The sequence below is a fragment of the Centruroides vittatus genome, unplaced genomic scaffold (assembly GCF_030686945.1).
Source record: "Centruroides vittatus isolate TY-2023 unplaced genomic scaffold, ASM3068694v2 contig_165, whole genome shotgun sequence".
In the NCBI taxonomy this organism is placed as follows: Eukaryota; Metazoa; Arthropoda; class Arachnida; order Scorpiones; family Buthidae; genus Centruroides; species Centruroides vittatus.
In genome coordinates, this window is record NW_027121000.1 from 972386 (window position 1) to 998414 (window position 26029).

At 33.7% G+C, this 26029-nt stretch overlaps 2 protein-coding genes across 2 annotated transcripts; one reads left to right on the forward strand and one right to left on the reverse strand.

Moving 5' to 3' along the window:
• Positions 1-6931: 6931 nt before the first annotated feature.
• Positions 6932-7723, forward strand: LOC136968900 (uncharacterized). The gene has a single exon (XM_067262963.1). It carries the CDS (start codon positions 6932-6934, stop codon positions 7721-7723), a length of 792 nt encoding a protein of 263 aa, XP_067119064.1.
• Positions 7724-11464: 3741 nt separating this feature from the next.
• Positions 11465-25793, reverse strand: LOC136968884 (tubulin beta-1 chain). Its single transcript, XM_067262942.1, has 6 exons — positions 25637-25793; positions 24942-25050; positions 24740-24850; positions 24409-24653; positions 15224-15860; positions 11465-12329 (listed from the first exon to the last, which is right to left on the reverse strand). Exons 1-6 carry the CDS (start codon positions 25691-25693, stop codon positions 12154-12156), a joined length of 1335 nt encoding a protein of 444 aa, XP_067119043.1. The 5' UTR covers positions 25694-25793; the 3' UTR covers positions 11465-12153.
• Positions 25794-26029: the final 236 nt, after the last annotated feature.

Sequence of the window (26029 nt, forward strand, 5' to 3'; positions counted from 1 at the left end):
ACGCCGAAAGAAGTTTTTTAGTAAGACAAGGTCCACCTAAACCATTGCATAATTACAAATTTCCTTCCAATGACACTGGTCGACATTTTAGCGTAAATTATTATACACGAATTTTAAGCAATGGCGAGCAAGTTTTACGAGACTGGCTAGTGTACTCTCTTTCACAAAACTGCGTTTCCTGCTTCTGTTGCAAAATTTTCGGCTGTATAGTTAGTTCTCTTTCAAAGGAGGGTTTTAAAAGTTGAAGTCACCTCGGCGAAACTTTAATTAAAAGAGCATGTAATTTCCAAAAATCATATTCAGGCCCAAAAATCTTGGCTAGAAATGAACCTAAGGTTAAAGTGTTGTAAAACTATAGATGCGGCCTCTCGAAGAATTATTAATGCCGAAACAAATCATTGGAACGAGGTGCTTTTAAGAATCGTAGCAATTACTAAAATGCTTGGCAAAAGTGGTCTGGCTTTTCGAGTTACAAGAGCCAAGTTGTTTGAGTATAAAAACGGTAATTTCTTAAAAATAGTCTCTCTGAATTTGATCCCATTATGGAAGAGCACGTCCGTAGAGTGCTAAAAAAAGAAGAGACTAAAGCTCACTATTTCGGGAAAAATATACAAAACAAGATAATAGATCTGCTGCATCAAAGTGTAAAGTCTCATATTATCGATGAAATAAAAAAATCAAAATATTTTTCCATAATTTTAGACTGTACTCCTGACATTAGTAAGGTAGAGCAAACGACTCTTGCAATCAGATATATTTCAATCAATAAATTTGACGCTGATGTTGAAATTAAAATCAATGAAAGCATTTTAGGCTTCTTACCAGTCGAAAGATCCACAGGAAAACAAATGTCTGATATTATAACTGGAGAACTTAAGGGTGTACTATAGATTACCACCTATGAAATCCTTGGAAGCCGCTAAGAAATTAGCGGCTTCCAAGGATGCTTTTGCCATATCATTAACAAGATTATCAGAGTGGCTACTACACGGAACATAGAATGCTGGCGAATTATATTATTTAATTCTAGATTGTACTCCCGCTTTATTGCCCCCCATATGGACCCTTTGTCGTATCCCTGCCCTCTGATGCAAATTTAAACCCGTCATTCAGTTCGGGTGTACTATAGATTACCATCTACGGAATTTCGGGACTTTGAGTATATATTCGAACTCAGAGGACCGAGACGAGTTCAACGGTACCCTACTTTTGGGCCGGAGGCAAAAAATAAGAAAGTTGTTATACTTTTTTCGGCGATCGCGCGATGATCGGGAATCGCGTCGCTCTCTCCGCTAAGCCTATCGCGTGTTTAAATAAATGTTTCAAAAACTGAAACATGAGAAATAATTTCCTCAGGCTGCAAAGTATTAATTAACTTTCTTCATTGAAAAATGAACCGTTAACGAGTTGGTCTTCTTCTTCTTCTTCTTCAGTGGAATCATGCTCGACATTCCAAACGCCATTGTCAAACTTCTAGGCTTACAGGAAAGCGGCGCTGAACGTCCCACGTACACGTTTTCGCGTTTAAAACTTCGGCCTCAACCTCGCTATTACAAATTCCTCTTTGGATTTTTGGATTTTCAAAAATACAGACATTACTTTTGAATAAATGAATGATTCGACATTTCTATAATTTTATTTACAAAATTAGAAAAAAAGCATTATTTTAACTTAATTAAAAAACTGAAAGTGATCCTGTTTCTAATGGATATTAAATAATTTAATAAAATGATCTTTTCTAAAATAATTCAAACCGATTAACGTTTTACGTAACACGTGACGTAAAAATATGACGGGATCGTAACACGTCACGCGTTCTAAACAATACATTCTAACAATACGTAACGAATTGTTGGAATGCATTGTTGGCTTTTGTAGGCAATTGTTATTAAGCGTAAATTTGTTCGAAAGTTCCGCGTTTCTTTGAGATTTCGCGAAAAAATTGCGATTAAGTAAACTTCGGTAATGTACGGGACGCAGAAAGGACTCTTTGTGTCGCCTTTCTCTTAGGCCCGCTCGAGAAAAGGGATGAAATCTCCCGTCGGCTTTTTTACTCGAGTTACTTTTTATTCAAACTAACATGTTGTGTCCCCCATATTTAAGGCCCGCTCGGACGAAGACAGGAGATTTGACCGGAGGCGAAGAAGGCTCCCTGTGTCCCGCATCTTCAAGGCCCGCTCAGACGAAGACAGGAGATTTGACCGGAGACGTAGAAGGCTCCCTGTGTCCCCCATATTTAAGGCCCGCTCGGACGAAGACAGGAGATTTGACCGGAGGCGAAGAACGTTTTTTGTGTCCCCATCTTTAAGGCTTGCTCGACCTTAAAGATGCGGGACACAAGCCCCTTTCCGCTTCCCGTGAAATCTCCTGTCTTCGTCCGAGCGGGCCTTGAAGATGCGGGATACAGGGAGCCTTTTTTCGCCTCCGGTCAAATCCCCTGTCTTCCTTCGAGCGGGCCTTAAAGATGCGGGACACAGGGCTTTAAGGCCCGCTCGGGCGAAGACAGGAGAGGCGGAGAAAGTTTCCTGTGTCCCATCTTCAAGGCTCGCTGGAGTGAAGACAAAAGACGGTGAGGCTTAGAGGACTCTGTGTTTTGTATTTTTAAGGTTCGCTCGAGTAAAGAGGCCAATCAGAAATGGAGAGGGCTTTCTGTGTCCCGATTTATTAAATCCCGCGCAGGGCGAGTATTTTTTTTCTTTTGTTTTTTATTAATGAAGTTCGGTATGAGATTGAACTAAATTTTTTGGCCCTAACGTGCATTTTATTACGACCAGGTGTATTTATAGATTTCCGTCTTTCTTTATTACTGTTTGTTGTAATATTGTATCCCTTACTTTAGTTAGTAATAATACAGCGAGTTTTGAATAGCTGAATTTGGAGTATTCAGAGGTAATTATGAATATTTTCATCGTGCGAGTTAGGAAGAACTCGACTCGACAAGCGATATTGGTCACTTGTGGAGTAGGATTCTTTCCAACTCTTGGTGGAACTCTGAAGCAGCCACCTCCACGTGGTGAGTTCTGGGTTGTCGTTCGTCTGGTAATGACGAACGGCAGGCGAAGAGCTGCTTGTTCCATTCTTATCCATTCGGCCGCTGCTGCATTTCTTATGCCGTTTGACGTTGAAAACCCAAAGTGTATTGGTGTTTCGAGTACAAAATCAAATTTAAATTTATCATAAACTGCTAATAAGCAATTTACGATTGTCCCTTCTGTGATTTATTAATTCTAAAACTGGAATATTATGTTAAATACATTCTATTATAATAACCCCGGCTTTCTTGACAGGGTTGACTCTTCGGGGTCGATGAAAGTTTGCGGGGATAGCTAAGACTTTGCAAATATTTAAAATTTTACACATTTTTCTTCTTGCTCTTAAATAAATGTCTAAAATAATTATATAAGAGGTTATATTATATATAATATAATATTGTATATAGCAGGAGTGGCCAACAAGTCGATCGCGAATCCAATTTTGGTCGATCGCTCGCGATCTCTTGACTTAATGTGTTACACTTGTAATCGAACGTAACGCGCAAACGTAACAGTATGCATGCAGTTGTGACTGGACTCAGAAAAACAGCCATTTTGCTTGGATATTTGCTACTGTCATACGGTAGCTTCTTTTCTTGAAAAAATAAATTGTGGAATTTATATCTTTTCCTTTTAACAGAAATTTGTGTGAAACGTATTAGCCAAAAAATTTCAGACATATTTCATATGGAGCAAAAGGCATTAGAAAATGAAATTATAATTTTACAAACTGATTTAATCTTACAAGCCAGAAAATTTGAAGGAGATTTTTGGAAATACGTCAACCGAGAAAAATAGCCCACTATCACCGAATGTAGCGAATATATTTATTCTTGTTTCGGATCTACATACCTGTGTGAATTGGCATTTTCATACTTAAAGTTAACGAAGACTAAACAACGTTCTGTCCTGACTGATTCCCATATTGAAGACTCATTATTATTATCTTCGTCAGGATATACATCTAATTATGACTCCTTGGTTTTATTTTTTTTTATTTTTTATTTTTTTTATTTTTTTTTAATTTTTTTTAACTCTTTCCGCCCTGCGGGCACTAAGAGGGCCTCTTTTTTTTTAGTAGGCCCATTATGGGTTCGGCCAGGCCCACAATGGGGCGACCGGGTGGTGAGGGACGGGGCCCGACATATCCGAACGGACCACCCCCCGAAAAATTCCTGGGGATTATTCGACCCGTTCGGATTCGATCCCGGGTCCCCCAGAGCGGTAGGCTGCCACCTTTACCGCTCGGCCATCCGGCCGTCTGACTCCTTGGTTAGAGACATGCAAACGCAGTCCTCCCATTAATGTTAAGATTATAAAATAAATTCTAAATCTGTCTTTATCTGTAGCTATTTTGAATTAATATTGTTAATAATTACTCATGATGTTTTAATTTCCCTGGACGTGAGTTTTTTGGCCCGTTAAATAATTTACCTACCGTTAATAATCTACCTACGTAAAAACTTTGTTTTTTTTACGTAGGTAGATATACAGGGTGTTTTAGTACGAGGTGCAATCCTCCGAACTATTGATAGATTAGCGAAAAATAAGTCTGAACCTTGATATCATTTTTCTATGATAAATTTCCTTGGCCCAAAAAAAATCGCGAAAGTGAAATCAAATTATCAGCCATACTGTGCATTTTTATAACTTTTTCATTTTTATGAACAAATAGTACTACAGCTTTTACATTGCAATTAATTAAAAAATTATATTTTAAGTTACTAAAAATATATCTTGAAAAAGAGTCGAAAAATCGAATTTTTTTAGGTACCGCATAGCGATGTTTTTCAACCCCTATTTGGTCACGTGACAAGGAACCCTTTACGGAATGAACTCGTAGATGCAAATATCAAAAGTTGGGTCTGGAAATTTATTTTCTTTATGAGCCTATACCTCTAAAGCTTAATAAGTGATTTAAAAAATAAAAAAATAGCTTTGAACATATATTTTGCTTATCTACCCATAGTTGCACCTCGTACTGAAACACAGTGTATAAACATAGTCTAAATGGGGAGGGGGAGGTGTGAAATACATACTATGTCTATGACAACAAGTCGATCGCGACATATTTTGAAGATATGTAGTAAAAGTAGATCTCATGTACACAAAAGTTGGCCACCCCTGGTATATAGTATATAACATTGAATGGGTCGACAGAAAAAACACTTTTTTAAAAGGGACAATACACGAAAAAGATTAGGAACCCTTGCATTAATTGGTCTAACTTTTCATTTTATTGGTTTTTAGGCAACTTGAACCAATCTTCCAACTTACTTTACCGTGTTATATACAAAAGAAGCCGACAAAGTATTTGAATCGTATCAACTTTGTCCTTCCGAGATTTTTCCAATTTCGACGATTTCAACCCAGAAAACCGAAAGAAATTCCTACAATGAGTTGCGTGTATTTTAGAAAGTAACATTCGTGTCTCGTACCATCTTTTATGAGATTGTGTTGCGTAAACAATGTTTTTATATTATTAATTATTATAAGATGACAAAAACCTTAATTTTGAGGGTAGTGATTGGTTTTATAAAAATAATCGTAAATGCTAATAACGAGTAATCTTCGTTAAGTCAGATCTCTCTCGAGATCGCCACTATTTCACCACCTCCTCGATCTTGACTATAGGGACATTGATGATGATAAAGTTACCGTGCCGAATTTCGTGTTATCGTCTTTAATTTATCCTGAAATATTAAATGAAATAAACGCCAACATCCGCACTCGCATGCCACATGCATCCACAGATATCTTTCCCGTTAATAGCATTTTCAATTTGTTTCTTCTATAAAACTCATCCCTACTTTCAACATAATTGCAACAACCTTAATTGTGAAAATTAAGGTTGTTGCAATTATAAAATACTAGAAACAAAGGATTACTGCATAGCGATGTTTTTCAACCCCTATTTGGTCATGTGACACTTATAAAATATGGAAGCATTCAAAACATACTTTGTTGGAAAAATTAAAGGCTTACCTATATTATGAAATAATATACGTTTGCTATAATACAATTTTAATGACTACGTGAACGTTTATTTGAGATGTAATACAAACAACACCTTAATGCTGAGAACCTTTAATTTTAATGATAAACAAACGTTTTCGGCTCATTCCATGAGCCATCGTCAGGCTAACTACATTCGAATACTATTTCGAACAAGCAGTTCAAATAAATAGAACTCACGTGCGTTACTAAACTACGCAAACATAAATGATATAAATAACATAGATAATAAAATAAAATAAAATATGCCAATGGTACACGTATACATTGTAAAATCTATAGTTCCGTAGGCAATCCTTTTCTCCTAGTTAATGCCTTCCTGTGAATTTTTTAATTAGAAACTTCCAAGCTGACGGCAAAATCGTCGCATCCTTGTAATTTATGCATTTGTTGGTTAAGCTGGACTTATAAATTTCACATTTTTCGGTTGTAGCTGCCAGTGTCAGCGAATGTATCGGTGTTATGATCCTGGCCTCTTCCCATTTAACAACGGACCCCCAGCTTGCGCCATTTTTGCCAACGTTGTTGTGCATTTACTTTTTGACACGTCATATCTGTGTTCCTTAATCCTTTTACTTAGGCTTCTCGTCGTGACCCCGATGTATTCTTTATCAATCCTTAATTGGTCGTTGCTGTACGGTATCGAGTACAGGCCTGGTTGCTCATTACGTTTAATTCCATCCTTGTCGTTCCTTAATAATTTATAAATCGAGGGAGCTCTTTTGTACACAACAGTGCTGTTCCTGCGGCCCGCAATACCCTCAATAACCGAGGATAGTCGTTTATTATAAGTGAATTTCGTGATACCGTTTGTCAGATCTCTTTTATTCTTGCTTTCTATAGGATTCTTGTAAGCGGCAATCAACTTCAAAGAGGACATAATCATGTACAAAAGGTATGTGGACGATGTGCTTGTTATATGGAGGAACCACGCAAGAATACAACAATTCTTAAGTGACATGAATTCCAACGATCATGGCCTGAAGCTAAACTTAGAGCAAGTCAGTAGCGATGAATTGCATTTTTTGGACATTGGTATTACATTTAAGAACGGATCAATAAACACGAAAGTTTATATCAAACCGACACACGACCCGCTATATATACCGCCAACATCGAATGATCCTATTAATTACAAGCTATCAGCGTTTAGAGCTTTAATTAGAAGAGCGTTTCAGTATTGCTCTAACATAATGGATACGATGCGTGAGCTGGATAGAATTAGGCAGGTAGCTAGGATGTTGGGATTTGGTCCAAGAACGGTTGAGCGTTTGATTGCCGCTTACAAGAATCCTATAGAAAGCAAGAATAAAAGAGATCTGACAAACGGTATCACGAAATTCACTTATAATAAACGACTACCCTCGGTTATTGAGGGTATTGCGGGCCGCAGGAACAGCACTGTTGTGTACAAAAGAGCTCCCTCGATTTATAAATTATTAAGGAACGACAAGGATGGAATTAAACGTAATGAGCAACCAGGCCTGTACTCGATACCGTACAGCAACGACCAATTAAGGATTGATAAAGAATACATCGGGGTCACGACGAGAAGCCTAAGTAAAAGGATTAAGGAACACAGATATGACGTGTCAAAAAGTAAATGCACAACAACGTTGGCAAAAATGGCGCAAGCTGGGGGTCCGTTGTTAAATGGGAAGAGGCCAGGATCATAACACCGATACATTCGCTGACACTGGCAGCTACAACCGAAAAATGTGAAATTTATAAGTCCAGCTTAACCAACAAATGCATAAATTACAAGGATGCGACGATTTTGCCGTCAGCTTGGAAGTTTCTAATTAAAAAATTCACAGGAAGGCATTAACTAGGAGAAAAGGATTGCCTACGGAACTATAGATTTTACAATGTATACGTGTACCATTGGCATATTTTATTTTATTTTATTATCTATGTTATTTATATCATTTATGTTTGCGTAGTTTAGTAACGCACGTGAGTTCTATTTATTTGAACTGCTTGTTCGAAATAGTATTCGAATGTAGTTAGCCTGACGATGGCTCATGGAATGAGCCGAAAACGTTTGTTTATCATTAAAATTAAAGGTTCTCAGCATTAAGGTGTTGTTTGTATTACAGTTTAATAGAGTCTGAGTGAAAGTAGAGTTTATTTGAGAACAATTTTCCATTTATACTTATACAATACTTATACTATTTATACAACACGATTTTAAAATTGCACGAAACGAAACTCTAAGCGATACTGTGGTTGAAAAAACAGTGCTGTACAGGTTAGTGCAATATGATCTCCAAACTTTTTTGATGACGTACCCCTAAGACGAAAATAATTATAAGTTTTACCCCGTATAATATAATATAAATCATTTTGATTAAGTAACACAAAATAAAAACATTGTGTTTTAACCGGCGCCGCATACCTTTTTTTTTTTTTTTTTTTTTTTAACTCTTTCCGCCTTGTGGGTACTAAGAGGGCCTCTTTTAGTAGGCCCATTATGGGTTCGGCCAGGCCCACAATGGGGCGACCGGGTGGTGAGGGACGGGGCCCGACATATCTGAACGGACCACCCCCCGAAAAATTCCTGGGGATTATTCGACCCGTTCGGATTCGATCCCGGGTCCCCCAGAGCGGTAGGCTGCCACCTTTACCGCTCGGCCATCCGGCCGCTGGCGCCGCATACCTGTTATTACATGTTTAAAAATCGATTGTTTTTGGGTACTCGACTACATATTAGGTCAAGGAATTGGAAGGAATGTCGAATATGAATGATTCTCACTCGTCTCGCAATAAAACTTTTCAAATAAATTAGAAAAATGTACTGTACATATAATATCTATGTTTATGGAATCAATTACTGAGATGGTGTCAATTTCTTACCGAAATAATATATTGTGTAAGAGATATGGGTACAACCCATATCTCTTACACAATATATTATTTCGGTAAGAAATTGACACCATTTTGTTCACGACGCGTTTCAGGATCTAAATAGCCAATTATTTCTAACACCACCGGATTTCAACTAATCTAACCAAACTTGGGCCAAAGGTTATAGATATAACACATAGGAAAGATGGATGGGAGGCCGACAAAGTCTCGCTTGGAACGACTCAGGGCCGGTTTTGGTAGGTACGCAGTGCGTGCATGCACGCTGGCGGCCGATAGTGCACTAAAAAATATAATTTTTCGTACTGTAAATATAATAATCAACTGGCTCCTGCCGGTCGTTATCTAACGCCTTTCGGGGGAGAACTTTTTGAACGATGTATAGTTAATCGGGACATGCCGCCCCTAAGCTTTCTATATTTGGTCTCGAGTTTCATGTATCGAACTCTGTTCTCGAGATTAAGGAAGGACAGTCATACGGATGGACGAGCGTGGGAATTTATGAGGTCTACAATTTTTTCAAATTACAGCCCAGTTTAAATAAACAAAGAGATTCGTTGTTAATTTAAATAAATTTTTATATACACATACTCATATACTAAATAAGAAAAATTTCATTTTAATTTGCAGCTTGTATTTCATGGCGGCGCAGAAGCCTATTATCAACGGGAACGTTTGATTTGAATAAAATTAAAATTAATTTTAATAGATTTTTTTAACCCCTGTCGACTACATGAAACGCTCTCGTGGGTTTTGAATTTACTCGCGATCAGCATTGATAGCGGAGGTCAAATGTGTAGCACGCAGGCGGCTAACAGTCGAAAACATGTCCTGGTAGCGTCGACGAGAAGAGGTCAGCATCTGCCTCTCACATATTGTAGTATTTTCCATTATCAGAAATTGCTTCAACAACAGCTACCGTGAGAAACTAAATCCGTTCCACATTAACAGGCAGTCCGGCAAGTCGCCCATATATACCTTCAACAAAAGGCAGATGTTAATCCACGACCACACCGATCGTCTACAGTTCGAGTTAAGTCCTTTTTGCATACCCTCACGCTCGTCGACCTCGGGGGGGCTACGGCTCCTCACTCTCGCTATCGCGATCGGGAGTCACGATGTTTGAACAAAAGTAGAAAAAGGAACTGGCGTTCGACTGTTAGTGCTCCCGACGGACTCCCCCGGAAGGGGAGCCGCCGATTGTTTGACGTCACTAGTTATTGATTCACGGTAGTTCTTGAACAAAAGCAAAAAAAGGAAGTGGCATTCGACTGTTCGTGCAATTTCTTGCCTTTCAGTGTTTTTTTTTTTTTTATTTGTTTGCACTTTATCGCGAGATGGTAGCACTAGCAACTACGGTGCCGTCTGCATGAAAGCATAACTTAAAAACTATGACAACTTTATTTTTCGTCTCCGGTCCAAAAGTAGGGTATCGTTGAACTCGTCTCGGCCCCCTCAGTTTAGATATATACTCAAAATCCCGAAATTCCATAGGTGGTAATCTACGGTATCCCCGAAATATGTAATACGAAAGATAGGTGAACATGTACTTCAAGCAAGCCATAGAATACTTTCAACTGAAGTACAGCAGAGTGATTTTTGTGGTCGTAAGCGACGAGGATGGTGCAAAAGAAAATTAGGTACTTGGCCCAACGTGTCCGTGGCACCGCAGCCGACCAATCCCGCTTACGATATGGCTCTTCTCTCAATGTAATCATACAATTATGACTTACGGGACGTTTGGGTTTTGGCGCGCTTATTTAGCTGGTGGCGAAACGATTTATTTTGATGAATTCATAGCTCCGAATTCGTCGTTTTTATTCGACCGTTTGCCATTTAACAAAACGTTTCTTTTTAATTGGATTGGGATATCTGCTAAAACAGATAATTTTTGGAAGGAATTTGAGACTAATGGCAGTTGCAATGAATGAATGATCCTTAATATAAATTGTAACTGCTCTTTTAGAAATTAAAGTTTGGAAGATTCATGACAATCTATCAATTCATATTTGAATTATATATTTTAGTATGAGAACAAAAATCTGGCCTTCTCAGTGTTATTGCGCTAAGCCAAGATGTGTAGAAGAGGTAGTATTTTTAAGGTTGCCAAGCACTTTCATTCCCTAGTGGTTAAAATTGAAAGTAATACGTTTTTTCAAACTTTTCCCACCTGTGGGCATAGGATGGCTGCCTTATCAGGTTTGTTGTGGGCTTGGAGACTGGAGCCATCCCCAAAAAATCTACTGTTTGTTAAATAAAATAGGTATTAGCAATTGTTTAAAACTTTAACTTAAATGAACAATCCAGGATTTTTTCTTAAGTCAGTCGTTTTGCAAAAGATCAATCTCTGACATTCATGTACTGTACAGTACTTTTAGATTTGGCACAAAGGCCAATTTATGTATTTGTATTAACTGTTTATTAATTAAATACTGTATTTTTAATCTGCACATTGTTTGATTATATAAAAACTTTAAAGTATATTTTGGTTCAGATTTTTAAAAAATGTATTTGGCATGTTTTGATATTACTCAAGGTATATAAATAGAAAATTACCATAACAAAACATCAACATTTTATCGTTCTGTATTATGATTTACAATGGTCAGAACAATTATATTTAGTTTAATAAAATTTTATCAGAATGGCAATTTTCATATAAAGTGCTTATTACAATACAACCTTAAAGAAATTATATGAATTAAGGTTAAAAACTGTTCTATGTTAATTTGCTGTTCTTGAAAATGTTTTATCATCACATAGTAAAGCATGCTTCTATCATAATCTATCAGATGTATGCCCAAAGTTATAACTAGCTATAAAATATATAATTACGATTAAATGTTTAACATACGTAGAGAATTACAAAACATTTTTTAAATTAGGATACTTATGGCATCTTGTAATTTTCTGCAGATTCTTAATTGATAGCTTTATATTATACACATAAACTGAACACATTTGTCTAAATAGTTTTATGCACATGCACACACTATACATATTCTATGTGATATTAGGATTAAAAAATAATAATAATTCAAAAACAGTTAGTCTAATTTCTAAAAACAGCTTTTATTCCAACAATTACGAAATGAAGACTTTATAAAATCTTCATATTATTATTTAGTTAAAGAAATCAAACCTTATTAAATATCTTAAAAAAATGACAAAATGGAGCATATAAAAAATAGCCATTCAAATAAAACTTTATGTATTTGTGCAATTATTGGTGCCGAGCGGACTACTCTTCCTGAAGATCTTCTTCTTCAAATTCGCCCTCGTCATCAGCGGTAGCTTCTTGATATTGCTGGTATTCGGATACTAAGTCATTCATGTTTGATTCGGCCTCTGTAAATTCCATCTCGTCCATACCTTCACCTGTATACCAATGTAAAAAGGCTTTTCGACGAAACATAGCTGGAAGAAACAGATATTTTATAATATAAAATAAATGAATACTTTCTTATTATAATACACAATAAATTTGAAGCATAAAAATTAACATTAAAAATCTTATTATATAAAGTATAACAGTTCCTTTTGATACAATTATTTTAACTTTTTTAATTAATGAAGAATGTTTTTTGGAGAGCACATTTATGTGCATTGCTGTTTGTGATGTTGTATGTATTTAAAACGACAAACTATTAGAATAATTCTAAAAAGTTGAATCTATCTGAATAGTTTTCAACTGGGGTGCTACATCACCCAAGGGTGCCAGAACAGCATTATAGAGTGTCACAAAATAGTAGTGTCACTGAGTAACACTTCTTACATGTATTACTAAAAGTAATAAAAGCACAACAGCTCTAAATTAATAAAGTGGGAATGTTGCAAGAAAAAAACATTACTAAGGTTGAAAAACACTGACCTTTCTATTTGTAGAATTTCTCAATATAAATAATGTAGTATAACATTTATTAATTATGATTAATGGGAGCATTAAAAAAACCCATTAAAACCTAGCTAGATACATTTCAATACCAAAACTATTCTAAGATAAGTACACTAATTTTTCTAACATGTAAGAATATCATTTGTTTAACATATAGAAATAAGAATTTTTTCTAGTTTTTAGAATAAATTTTCAAAATTTTTCTGATAAGAAAAACTTGAATAATTTTTCTGTTGTAATACTTAGACTTGTTCTTCAATGCTAATTATTACATTGTAGTGTGGTGTTTCACTCCTATCTAATCATTTTTTGTTTCTTTACATAATTCAACTTCTACTCAATTCAGTGGCGTAACATGGGTATCAGCCGCCCGGGGCGGAGGAAAATTTCGCCGCCTCCTTATTTAGGTAATGAAAAATTCCGTGCTCATTTCAATTGGTCTGAATCGTAAGTGCGACAAAAATATGAAATGAAATGGTTCAAATTTTTTCAAGATATTATTATTTATTGTGAAATTTTGCCACCCCCTAAAAGTGCCGCCCAGGGCGGGCCGCTCCCGCCGCCCCCACTATACTATGCCACTGACTCAATTACCATTTTAAACTGAAATTCTGATACTACCAGCATGTCTATATATTATGCTCAAAAGAAGAAATTGACTTTTTATGACTGGCTTTGTTCCAAACCCTTAAAGAACAAATAACACCTGAACTTACAAATTTACCTTACTGAAATGATTGTTAAATTTACTGAACAACCTAAGGGAAAAATACACTCCAGGTGCAAGGTCAAGAAACTCATCTAACAGTATATTTCATGTGTTAACTTTCTTGTTTATGTTTAAACAAGTATTTCATGCACTTAAACTTAAAATACAATGCTGAAACTTGTTTTGGTGTTATATTTTAATTAATTTAGAAAGTTTTGGAAGAAAAGGATTGGCACAAAGCAGAACTCGAACCACAACTCCTGCTTACTGTGCGGTTATGTTGCCAGTTATGCATTTAGTTATCATTTTATAATTATATTGTAAAAGAATAAAATTAATGCAAATTCTAAAATAATTTTAAACTTTACATTTACTGTCCTGTTATGACAATATGGGTGTCAATGTATGAACACAGTATCAGACTACTACTACTGAAAAAACTAAAAGACCCATGATGATGACTGTATTAAAGCTCAAGATGAACTCTGCCTTATGTAGTAAACAATGTGTTTGGTCTCCAATATCTAGATCTAGGAATATGCAATGTGTTACCTTATGCAAGTTCTTGGACACCACTTTCCACACACAACTGCATAAAATAATGTAGGAGTAAAGCATCATATTACAACAATCATCATTTGTTAAATTAACATTAATGCTTAAATGAAAGAATTTTTGGTATTATTCATAAAATTATTAGCTTTATTATTTTGCATTCAAAAATATTATGAAATTAAAGATGAAAATCCTAATCAGTCTTATAAATTTTGAACTTTTAAAAAGATTATAATACCAAAAACTTGTATGAGACTATTACACCCTACATGATGTTGAGATAGAGTAACCTTTTTGATTTAATTGGATTATAAAGCATTTAAAATGAGATAATGCATTTGAAATATGATGATGAAGGGTTGTTTGGAGTCGACGATTGCTCAAGGTCAGAGTACTAAGATAGGTTAATTATGTGATAAACAGGTTATGAAATATATTAATGGATGTTCGAGGATAATCTTTTCTTTTGAACTAAAAAAATATGCAAGGAAAGGAAAATAAATCAAGAGTTGTCAATGTAAATAAAGAAAGAGTAACATTTCCATAAATCAGAACCAGACAATTTAAATAAAATATCTTTCAATGTCTAAGAATGTTGCAATCTAAAAATTCATTTTAATAAATATAATAAACCCTCAATTTAACAGAAAAAAATTTGTCCTACAGGAAAACTTTAATACTTCTTTTATTCACGAATAGAGCATGCTAAAGGTTGGGACAAAAGCACAACAGCTCTTGAATGAGTATAAATTACTCAATGTACTGTACTGTACAGCACATTATTTTATTCATAATTATAAGTCAAGATAACATTTTAACATAGCTTGAACATTTTAAGCTTGTTATTTACACATTTTTTTAAAACACCAATTTAACGAACTTTTAGAAATAGTGGACACCCAATTACCCCCATTCAATCGTGAGTTTACTGTATTTTATGAAACAACAGTATAACAAACTTTCTTGAGATGAAATAAATAGACTATGCAACATTAAAAATTTATCAAAATAACCTGTATTAAGATTAAGCATATGAGGGATGATAATATAACCTTTAAATATGAGCAAGTTTAAAATTGAATTGAAGATAATATCGATGTTGCATAGTTTGCATTAAGATTAAATAAATTTGAAATAATTTCTAAAATTTACCTGTAAACTGTTCGGATATTCTCTTAAATAATTCTTGGATAGCAGTGCTATTTCCGATGAAAGTTGCAGACATCTTCAAACCACGAGGAGGAATATCACAAACAGCTGTTTTAACGTTATTTGGAATCCATTCAACAAAATAGCTGCTATTTTTATTTTGTATATTCATCATCTGTTCATCAACTTCTTTCATACTCATTCGCCCACGGAATATTGCAGCAACAGTAAGATAACGACCATGACGTGGATCACAGGCGGCCATCATGTTCTTGGCATCAAACATTTGCTGAGTCAAATCCGGAACACTCAGTGTTCTATACTGTTGACTTCCTCTAGAATTCAGAGGAGCAAATCCAGGCATAAAGAAATGTAAACGAGGAAATGGCACCATGTTAACAGCTAATTTCCGTAAATCTGCATTCAGTTGACCTGGAAATCTAAGACAAGTGGTTACGCCTGACATTGTTAAAGACACAAGATGATTTAAATCTCCATACGTTGGTGTAGTTAATTTGAGTGTGCGGAAGCAAATATCATATAAAGCTTCATTATCAATACAGTAAGTTTCATCTGTATTCTCTACTAACTGATGAACAGAGAGTGTGGCATTATATGGTTCAACAACAGTATCAGAAACCTATAATAAAAAATTTTATACATATACACATAGTATACATAAACATACAATGTTTAAATTATCAAATGTTTGTCACGCTTGTCCTGTATATAATTGTTCTCTCTTTCCACATATCAAATTTATAATATAAAAAGAATAAAACAAGATGTAGAATTTCTTTTAGACTCCACAATAAAAAGAAAACTATCAAAGATTAATTAATGCATTTAATTTAAAAATAAAAATGTTATAAACTTAATTTGTCAAAAAATTCAGTTATATAAGAATTTAATATTTATTATATATTGAAATCTAAAAATAGGAACATTTGAAAATTTTAATTACAGTATATATTATATTAATAAATCATATAGTAAATCACATTTGAAAGCATGAAATTAAAAAAGAAAGTAACATTAATGTCATTTGAATTTAATGAAGTATGAAGAAGCTGGAAGAAATGAAGATCTAAAGTGGAAGTCACTTGGCACTATATGTTGGGTGTTTAAAGGTGGTGAAGACTGAACTTTTTAATGTGTGAAGACTTCCACCTTTTTTCCTGAACTGAAAATGTGGATAGGAGGGCAAAGGTTTGAGAATAATGACAATCTTCAAAACAACATTAAGGCCATCTCAATTCACTGGCAGCAACATTCTATGACAAGGGGATGGAAAAGCTTGTCCACAGATATGACAAATGCCTCAATCACAGTGATTATGTTGAAAAGGAACATTTGTACCAAACTTTTGGTAATAAATTCATTTTATTTACACTTGTCTTTTTTTTAATGGACCATCAGACCTTAAAAAAAAACAAAAACAAACAAACAGCCTACATACCATAGGCAGTTTTACACTCAGAAATTAACTGTAACACAGGTCAATTTTGCAAATGCAAAGCATTTTTTCCACTTACTGTGCCACAGTGACAAATTTTGGAACTATATTTTTCCATATAAAAATTCTTCTGCATGTTAAGGAACGTTAGCATAGAAAATCAGGTTTAGTTTGAATTGCTATATATCCCAGACAGCATTGAATGAGGATACTTTAATTATAATCACCTGGTATATGCAGTATATTAGCAATAGTAACAAACTTTCAAAAAGATTTATGAATATAACATTTTAAATAAACAAAAACACACATTCTTTGTAATTTTTAATCTATATATATATATATAATTGAGACAAGTTAATAATAATAATAATCAGCGCAGAGCCCAAACGGTTAAAAGTTGAAAGTTGAAATTTGGTACACAGTTAGGGTACGTCACGAGAACGCACACTAAGAAGGGATTTTTCAAAATTCCTCCCCACGGGGGGGAGAAACAGGAATAAGGCTTAACACTTCCATCAACAATGGAAGTGTTACGTAACAATGGAATTGTCAACAATAAAAATGTTACATAACAATGGAATTGTTAAGAGAAAGCGGCGTGCAAGACGCAGATGCAGTTTTTTCATTTTTGCAGGAAATCGAACAAATTTTTAGACCCATTTAAAAATTCTGTAATTAGTCTGGAAACAGGGGACCCAATTCTTGCATTCTGTGAAAATGGGTAAGGTTGACTGTAATGTAATAATCTTAATTTTCGCTAAAATGGTTAGGAGTTGATAGTTGAAATTTGGTACACAGTTAGGGTACCAAATTTAAGTACCAAAGTGTTAAGTAACAATGGAGAACAAGAGCAAGATTTGCCGTACAAGATTTACGGGCTCTGGAAAAAAAAAAAGAAAAAAGAAAAAGTAATATGTTAGAACACATGAAGATTAGTTCTCGACCTTTCTTCATCATTCGATGAAAATCGAACGAGTATTAATCAGAACACGGTCGTGAAAATCGAACAGTATTAGAACATTCGATTTTCAAATTCGACCTTTCTTTAGAAATACTTAGTTCATTGATGAAATTACTCATTTTCTTTTGTGACTATAACGTAATCTTCGCTATCGTTACTTTCGCCTGAGCAACACCGGGCCTACCTGCTAGTTATTAGATAATATAGAAACTTCAAATTTACTACTTGTTTAAGAAAGGAAAAATTCTATTAACTTGGAACAAAAGATATTTTTTTTTTTTTAAGCAAAAAAGTGGGAAATAAAACAGTTATTTAAAATGTCAATGATATTTTTCTTCTGACTGAAATTCAAATCAAACACAATCTAAGAGTTTATCACAGAATGGAGCAAGATACATACCCATTATCTTGTTTAATAACAATTAAAGACAACTGTAAAAAATAAAAGAATTGAAACAGCAAATCAATTCTATCACCATCATCATAAAGTATCTTATTTACATGAGGAAATCACAGTAAAACAGCTGTCAAAAAAATATGAGCAGAATGCCATGTACAGGTATCCCTTGTATAGTGTGGATTTGCATAATGTTATTCAAATCCACACTATACAAAACATTTCTATAAGTTAACAAAAGTATACTATTCTTTTTTTGTTACTAAGAGAAATACATTTATTAAAGCAATCAATACTTTATTTCCAAGCAATAATTAACTAACAAGAGTACTTATTAATTTTAGTTAAACAAGGATATTTTCTTTTTTCAAAGTGTGAGCTTTTTTTGTCGATCTTGATCAGAAATATCATAGTCTTCATTTTTTAAACTTTTATCATAATTTTCTATGGATGACAAAATAAAAATATGTTATTAATCAATTTGTTCTAGAGATCACATTTGTTCAATCGAGTACAAAGCAATTTTTTCCAGAATTTGTGCTCAAACACCAAATTGTTTCAGTATTGAGATACTACTGTATTTCATTCATTTTTACAAATGACCTACAGTTAAAAAAGTTTAACACTTACAGTGTTAGAGCAAAACAGCTGTGTTGTACGGGGATATCCTCAATTTTCAAACCATGTTGTACGAGGGATACCTGTACAGTATTTAAAAAACATTGGAAGATAACCCAGCTACCAAAGGATAAATTTATAATCAACATAAATTGCCAACATCGAAGGATACAAACTTAGAAATAGAAAGCAAAGAAACAACTCTTTCTATACTTAATTTATTAATAAACTATTATTCAATCTTTTATTGACTATTTTATATGTAAATGTTTGTATGTCAATAAATATCAATATTACCAAACATTTACTAGGAACAACAACAAAAATATATTCTTTTATACCATGTACAGTAGATAAAAACCATTATCAAGTAAAATTTTAATGATAAAACATTATATTTACCTCAATATTAAAAATAATATATATTTCACTCTACATAAATATGCAAAATAATTATCAAACGAATATTTTCATAATAAAATATTAAAGTAAATTATATATAGTTATGAATATAAATTAGCAAAAATTCATTTTCCACATATATCTTTACAAGCAGATGATATATTAATTTTGTAATTTTAAACACTAATATGAAGTGTCATGCTTAAATTATGAAAAATATCTGATTATCTTGCAAAATTCTGTATATTCACTTTGTTTATTATATGCAAAGTAGCAAATTAAATCTATCCTTATATTTGGTCTACACTTTTTGATTTATTAATTACACATTTGATGTACACTAGAAAATGAAATAAACTGTTTTAATTTTCATCTTTCAGTTTTAGTTGCATATGATTAATTTTTATATAAAATTAACCTTTCTATTCTAATCTACTTCTCAGGTTGTTCCTATTTCAATTATATTTTAGAAAACTCTAGCCAATCAATTTTAGTTTAGAAATATTTATTTGCATTTAATTATTTGAGATTCTACAATGATAAAAGTGATTTGCAATCAGATATTAACAGTATTCATTTAATGTCATCAGAACTAGTAAATTCCAAAAAAGTTAAAGTATACTTTTAAAACTGCTTATTTCATTATTATTGAATACATAGACATTGATGGTTTATTCATGCTCCAGTCTCCTTATATATTGAATAAAATGCAATCATTAGTCTTAACCAATACTTTAAACGTTAAACATTATTTTAATCACTATCTACTTTGCAATAGTAGTTTAAATTACAGGCATTTCTTACTTTAATTATGTTCTAGTTGTTGTATTTATCTAGTACTTGTAGCAAGCAACCAATACTAAATAAATTAATAAATCTTCAAATTCTAAGTCTTAACATCAGTCAATAAACCCAGAATCATTACTAATTGTAGTCTTACCTCATTTAATTTTATCATTGTAGACAAATCCCAGTCATTACGATAAGTTCTACTGAGTTGAAAATTAACATTAAAATTTAAATTAAAAACAACTATTCATTTAGATCAATGGTTCCCATCAGGTGGTTTGCAAATCCTTTTGGATTCACAATATTAATCCACAGGATTTGCAATAAGTCTGTAATATCGAATACTGCTAAATAGTGTTTGGAGAAAAATCGAAAAATGTAAATAAATTTACAGATTGTTTAGTTTTACATTATATTAAAAGTTTTCTTTCTAGTATCCTAATATTTCTTTTTACAAGATAGCTGTAGCTTCAAAAAGTTCCCAGAATTGGTTTATTACTCAGAAGTATGTGTACAATTGACAAATCAAGCAATGTGTCCTTCAAAATATTGTCCTTTGACAACCACACACTTACCAATTGGTATAGCTGCTGAAAACATTCTTGAAAGTTGTTTTGCAACAGCACCTGTAACGCAGATGTTGCATTCTGTATAACCTCATCTGCATTCTTGAAGTGGTGTCCCTTGATGGCATCTTTCAACTAGGGAGAGGTAGAAATCACACTGAGCAAAATCCAGAGAATATGGAGGATGCTCCAATGTAATCAATCACTCTATATTTGGCCAGATGCTGCTTCAACAGCAATGACTGATGTGCAGGGACATTGTTGTGAATAAGCACCCATTTGTTGTTTTCCCAATGACGACAAAGGATGTCAATGTACATTTCCTTGTTGACAGTGTGACACTTGGTATAAATTTGTAGTGAACAATCCCCTGGGAGTCAAAGACAACTTTCCAACATGAGCTTTCCTTTGCTCCTGTCCTGTTTGAATTTCATGGACTACAATAAAGAGGGCGACTTCCATTCTGTGAACATATAATAAGAAATGCTTACTGGATCTAAATCCGAATTAAATATATTTCACACCTTTAATGTGTCCAGCATACCGTTAATTTCTATAACGTTTTCGATCACTTTTAGAGATCTTCATCAGTTACATTACATCGTCTCATTCTGCGAACTGTCATTTTGGTTAGGATTGTACAAGAAACACCAGGGCTGCTGTGTTCGGTAATGCAGAACACCTAAGTTAGAATTCTGAGTGGCTTAGTGGGTGGAGCTAAGAATGTTCTGAGCATCGTTGAAGAATTACAGTAGAGCATTGATTATCCGACTGCATTCTAGTCGGCAAATTCAAATGTCCGCTAGTAATGTGACGCTACAATATTTGGTTTGTCTTGGCTACTTTAATATTATTTTTGTTCAATTTTTGCATGTTTTAGCTGGCAGCACTGGCTCGACCATGAAAGGGAGGCTAGTATTTAAACCAGGCCTAATACACTATACTAATAATGTATTTTTTCATACTTTTCAGTAATCCGACATCCGACTAACCCCAGTCCCCAATTAAGTTGGATAATCGATGCTCTACTGTATTCTGTTAGACAACTGGGCAAAATGGTGGACGAAGTTAAAATTACGATTGCAACAGTTGTCGCAAATGAATTAATGAAGCAATTATTAATTGTAATCAACAAAACGGACAGTTATCTTCCATTAAAATGTATTCGCAATCTATTATACCGATACATGATAATTTTACATTTGGAAGTTCATTTTAGAATGAGTTAATGATTTAGAATGAGATAATAACTTTGTGATTGTTATAATAAAATACATTTCGTCCAACACAAGCAGCCATCTTGCAAATCGTACAAAGAAACAAAAACAATGACATCACTAGTAGACATTAGCATAGATAAAAGAAACTGACTGAACTAGCTAGAATTCTAACAGTGGGAGGAGTCAAGCAATAGTTAGAAACGAGTTCAACATTGCAGCATAACTAGCCTTAGCAAGAATTCTGCATTACTGAACATGGCCCAGGTTTTGTCACCTGTGATACTGTTGTTAAGAAATTCCAGATTTTTATTGACCAGTTCAATGAGATCTGACACACGTCTTGAAAGTCTCTTGTTGGTCTGCCATGAGCATTCATGGAATAGTGTGTTGGCAAACACACTATTCCATGCATGTTCAATTGATCACGCAGGATGAAAATACAACTTTCAACCGAAATTCCTGCTGTCAGTCTGACCCCACAATATTGCATACAACTGACACTTTCTCCTTAGACGGTGATGTCGATGGATGACCACTTTGCAAATCATCAGTGATACTTTCTCTCTCACAAAAGCTCTATTCCTGACATGTTTCCCTTTTTTAATGCCTTTGACTACCTCAGCATAATTCTGAGTTATTTTTGAAGCTATCTTGTATACATGACAAATAATTATTTGTGTATAATAGAATCTGTGAAATAAACACTTTTCTACAATATACTTATTAACTCTCAAAGAAAAAATCATGAAACAAACTGGTAATTATTTCTGCAAATGGATACAAACTTTTTAAATCCCAATACAAATTTCTTAAAGAAAAACATTACTCTAATTACACAATAATATAAAAATTTTTTTATAGTACAGTAGAGCATCAATTATTTGAATATCAATCAACCAAAACATCAGTTAACCAAAAGCATTCCAATCGGCAATTCAAATTTCTGTTAATGCTGTGGTACTGCAGCACATCTCCCCCTCCCTGCCAACCTAAACTGTAGGTCCACTTTATAAAAAGGTATGTATTTGTAAGACATGTGATACAAAACATACAGTTTTGTGTTTAATATATTTTTTTGTAAATGATCAGTTATCCGAACAACCCCAGTCCCGAATTGTTTCGGATAATCGACGTGCTACTGTATAAAGTCATGTAAAAAATTTAAAGGAGAAATTTTGTGTTGATAATTATGTGTCAGCAGCAGTTAGAAGCACAAATAACCATTTGTGCTTCTAACTGCTGCTGACATAAAATTTCTCCTCTAAATTACTTACATGACTTTATTCTAGGAATCTCTCTATATAATTGATTGAATAAAAAGAACTTAAGGCCAATAGTCAAATGTTCTATTCAAAAGGTTAGTGCATTTGGAAATGTAGAACAATGATAGAATTTTTCTTGATAAGATCAAACTCATCTATCTTCTCAGTAAGACTGAAATAGAATGTAGTTACTTATCAAGAAACTATTTTCTACCTTAAAATACATGCTTCTGGTTCTTTATGTTGAGCATGATTGTCTATTTGGACTTTCTTTTTAACTAAGACTTAAGAGTTTTTAATATGAGTTTGTGTAAGTTCACTCCCTTTGAGTAACAAGTACAAATTAAAAAAGGAAGTCCAAGTACACAAATCATTTTTTTCTATCTTATTTTCTTCTATAGTTAAATATTCAACTAAAACAAATCAATAAATTAATCTTAAAACTTTGAAACTAGAATATTTTTGAAAAACATTCATAAATTATGAATTAGCATCAATACTTGCAATTTTGTTCAATAATCTTTGCAATAAATTTAATTATGTACACATTCATTGACAAAAAAGTTATGCACTAAGGTTTTGAAATCAAATGAAATTATTAGTCCAAATGTAATGACAATGATAATTGGATGGCAATTTGAAAAAATTGTAGATCTAAATTCCCACAATAATTGCTTGTATAGTAGAGACAAATTCTTGTGGAAGAGTACATTTTAAAAAGTTTTACTTTGTAGGACCTTCTGTTAGTTTGTATGTTCTGTATAGTTTGTATGTTTCCCAATGTATGCACTGCTCCCAAAATCTGTCAACTCAGAACAGGTGGAAAATTCAGCTATCCTGCATCCATCAACCCAATGATGTGAACCCAAAATATCTTTCTTACTCTGTCAACTGTGCATAATGTCTCTGACTGAATCATATTGGGATGTCTGTCATTTGAAGACCTCCAAACGGGTATACTGAAAATTTTGGTGCCCACCAGTGGTAGAGTAGATAAAAACATTGAACACTGGTAGTTGGTTGTAAGTTCATGCCTTGCCCGTGGGCTGGCCTTGTAGTTTTCCAAATTTTCTTCACAATACAATACAATAGGGGTGGTTTCCCATAAAAAACTGCTGGGAGACATTTCTCTCAGCAGATCACCCATATTTCATGTTGCCATATATGAATAACACAAAATTGAACATTTTGCACATAGTGATCCTGCATGTATTTATTATTATACTGAGTTAGCAATTTAAAGAATTACTTAGCATGCAATAAGACCAAAAATGTAATTATTTACATCATCATCTAAGACGGCCATATTTAGTTTTGCAGTAACTGAACAATTCTATACAACAGCCAAATGATTACCAGATTAAATCAGGCTACACGGTAATTGTTTGGCTTTAATATAATCAATGGGCTTTGAGATATTTATATAAATTCTATACAAATACATAACATTTTTGTCAACGAACGTATTTTAATTTTAATTTTTTTCTAACACTATTTTAAAGATAATTGTATACCTTCGGTGACGGAACAACACTAAAAGTATTCATAATCCTATCCGGATATTCTTCTCTGATTTTAGAAATAAGGAGAGTTCCCATTCCCGATCCCGTGCCTCCTCCGAGCGAGTGCGTCATCTGAAAACCCTGCAGACAATCGCAACTCTCCGATTCCTTTCGCACGACATCCAGCACGGAATCCACCAGCTCGGCACCTTCCGTATAGTGACCCTTTGCCCAATTGTTACCAGCGCCACTTTGACCTGAAATCAATCACAAAGAAAATCATTAAAAATATTGAATTAAATCCCAAAAGACGATCCAAACATTTTTTTTTCTTTTATTTTACCAAAGACAAAGTTGTCAGGCCTAAACAATTGCCCAAATGGGCCAGAGCGAACAGAATCCATAGTTCCGGGTTCCAAATCCACAAGAATAGCTCTCGGCACATATTTGCCTCCTGAAAGAACAAGAAAAATCCGAGTTTTTTTTCTCATATCTTCCCCACTCGATCAATTTACTAATTTATATTTATACAAACTGATAAACACCTGAAGCTTCATTGTAATAGACATTTATTCTTTCCAGCTGTAAATCAGATTCCCCGTGATAAGCGCCAGTTGAATCGATTCCATGTTCGTCGGATATCACTTCCCAAAACTAATTTTAGAAATATTTTTAAAATTTTTATAATTTATATAATAAATTACATTCAGCTGCATTGCAGATTGAAATTGGATCGATCGATCACGATATCGTTAACGGACGTAAAATGTTAAAGCATCAAATCGACCGAAAATTCACGTGCGACCTCCACAATAACGAGACGGATTCGAAATTTAAAATTTCGGTAATCTTTTTGTTTTTCTAACTTTAAATAAATAAATTATTATTTTAGGAAAAATTAATATATTTTATTTTGAAAAGTAGAGCAAAGCTATTAAATATTACACGACCATTTTTGGTTAAAGAATTTATTTAATCGTAACGAATTTAATTAAACTCGTTTAGACTTAAAAAAAAAAAAAAAAGTAGGTGGCGACGTTATTCCTAAAGGAACGCGTAATTATAGGAGCGGCACATGGACGTCGCAGTTCATATTTTTAAGCGTAATTTATTAATTACACGAACATCCCGTATTAAGTATAATGGTTTAAAAAGGAAGAACGACGTTTATAACGGCTTTTTATTTTAATTTAATTTTTTTTTTTTTTACACAGTTAAATATAAAATAAAAATTACTTACCTTAGCACCAATTTGGTTACCGCATTGGCCCGCTTGTAAATGAACGATTTCTCTCATTCTGATAATAAAATTTTTAAACTCAAAAAAGGAACGTTGGAAACACTAACTTCGCTAAAACGAGAGGAAGAGCGAATGCGGATGGAAGTCGAGTTCAAATTACCGCTTTGCTCCTATTGATATAGCGCACGAAGTTACCTCAATAAACGACTATTTCGTGATTTTAAGTTTATTTAAAGTTATAAAATCTCTTAAATTTGTCTTCTGAAAACGTAAGTGTATTAAATTTAAAATTTTTATACAGTTAATTAAGAAATATTACTGGGACTACTTTCCGGAAGTTGGAGTACTGATTACCCCCGCTGAAACCAATGGAATGTCTCTCTGTACGCACCT

Coding starts and splice junctions, on each gene's coding strand:
- LOC136968900 (XM_067262963.1), top strand. CDS start 6,932: ATGTACAAAAGGTATGTGGACGATGTGCTTGTTATATGGAGGAACCAC.
- LOC136968884 (XM_067262942.1), bottom strand. CDS start 25,693: ATGAGAGAAATCGTTCATTTACAAGCGGGCCAATGCGGTAACCAAATT. Junction 24,851..24,941: donor CTATTACAATGAAGCTTCAG/GTGTTTATCAGT, acceptor TTGTTCTTTCAG/GAGGCAAATATGTGCCGAGA. Junction 24,654..24,739: donor GCCTGACAACTTTGTCTTTG/GTAAAATAAAAG, acceptor GATTGATTTCAG/GTCAAAGTGGCGCTGGTAAC.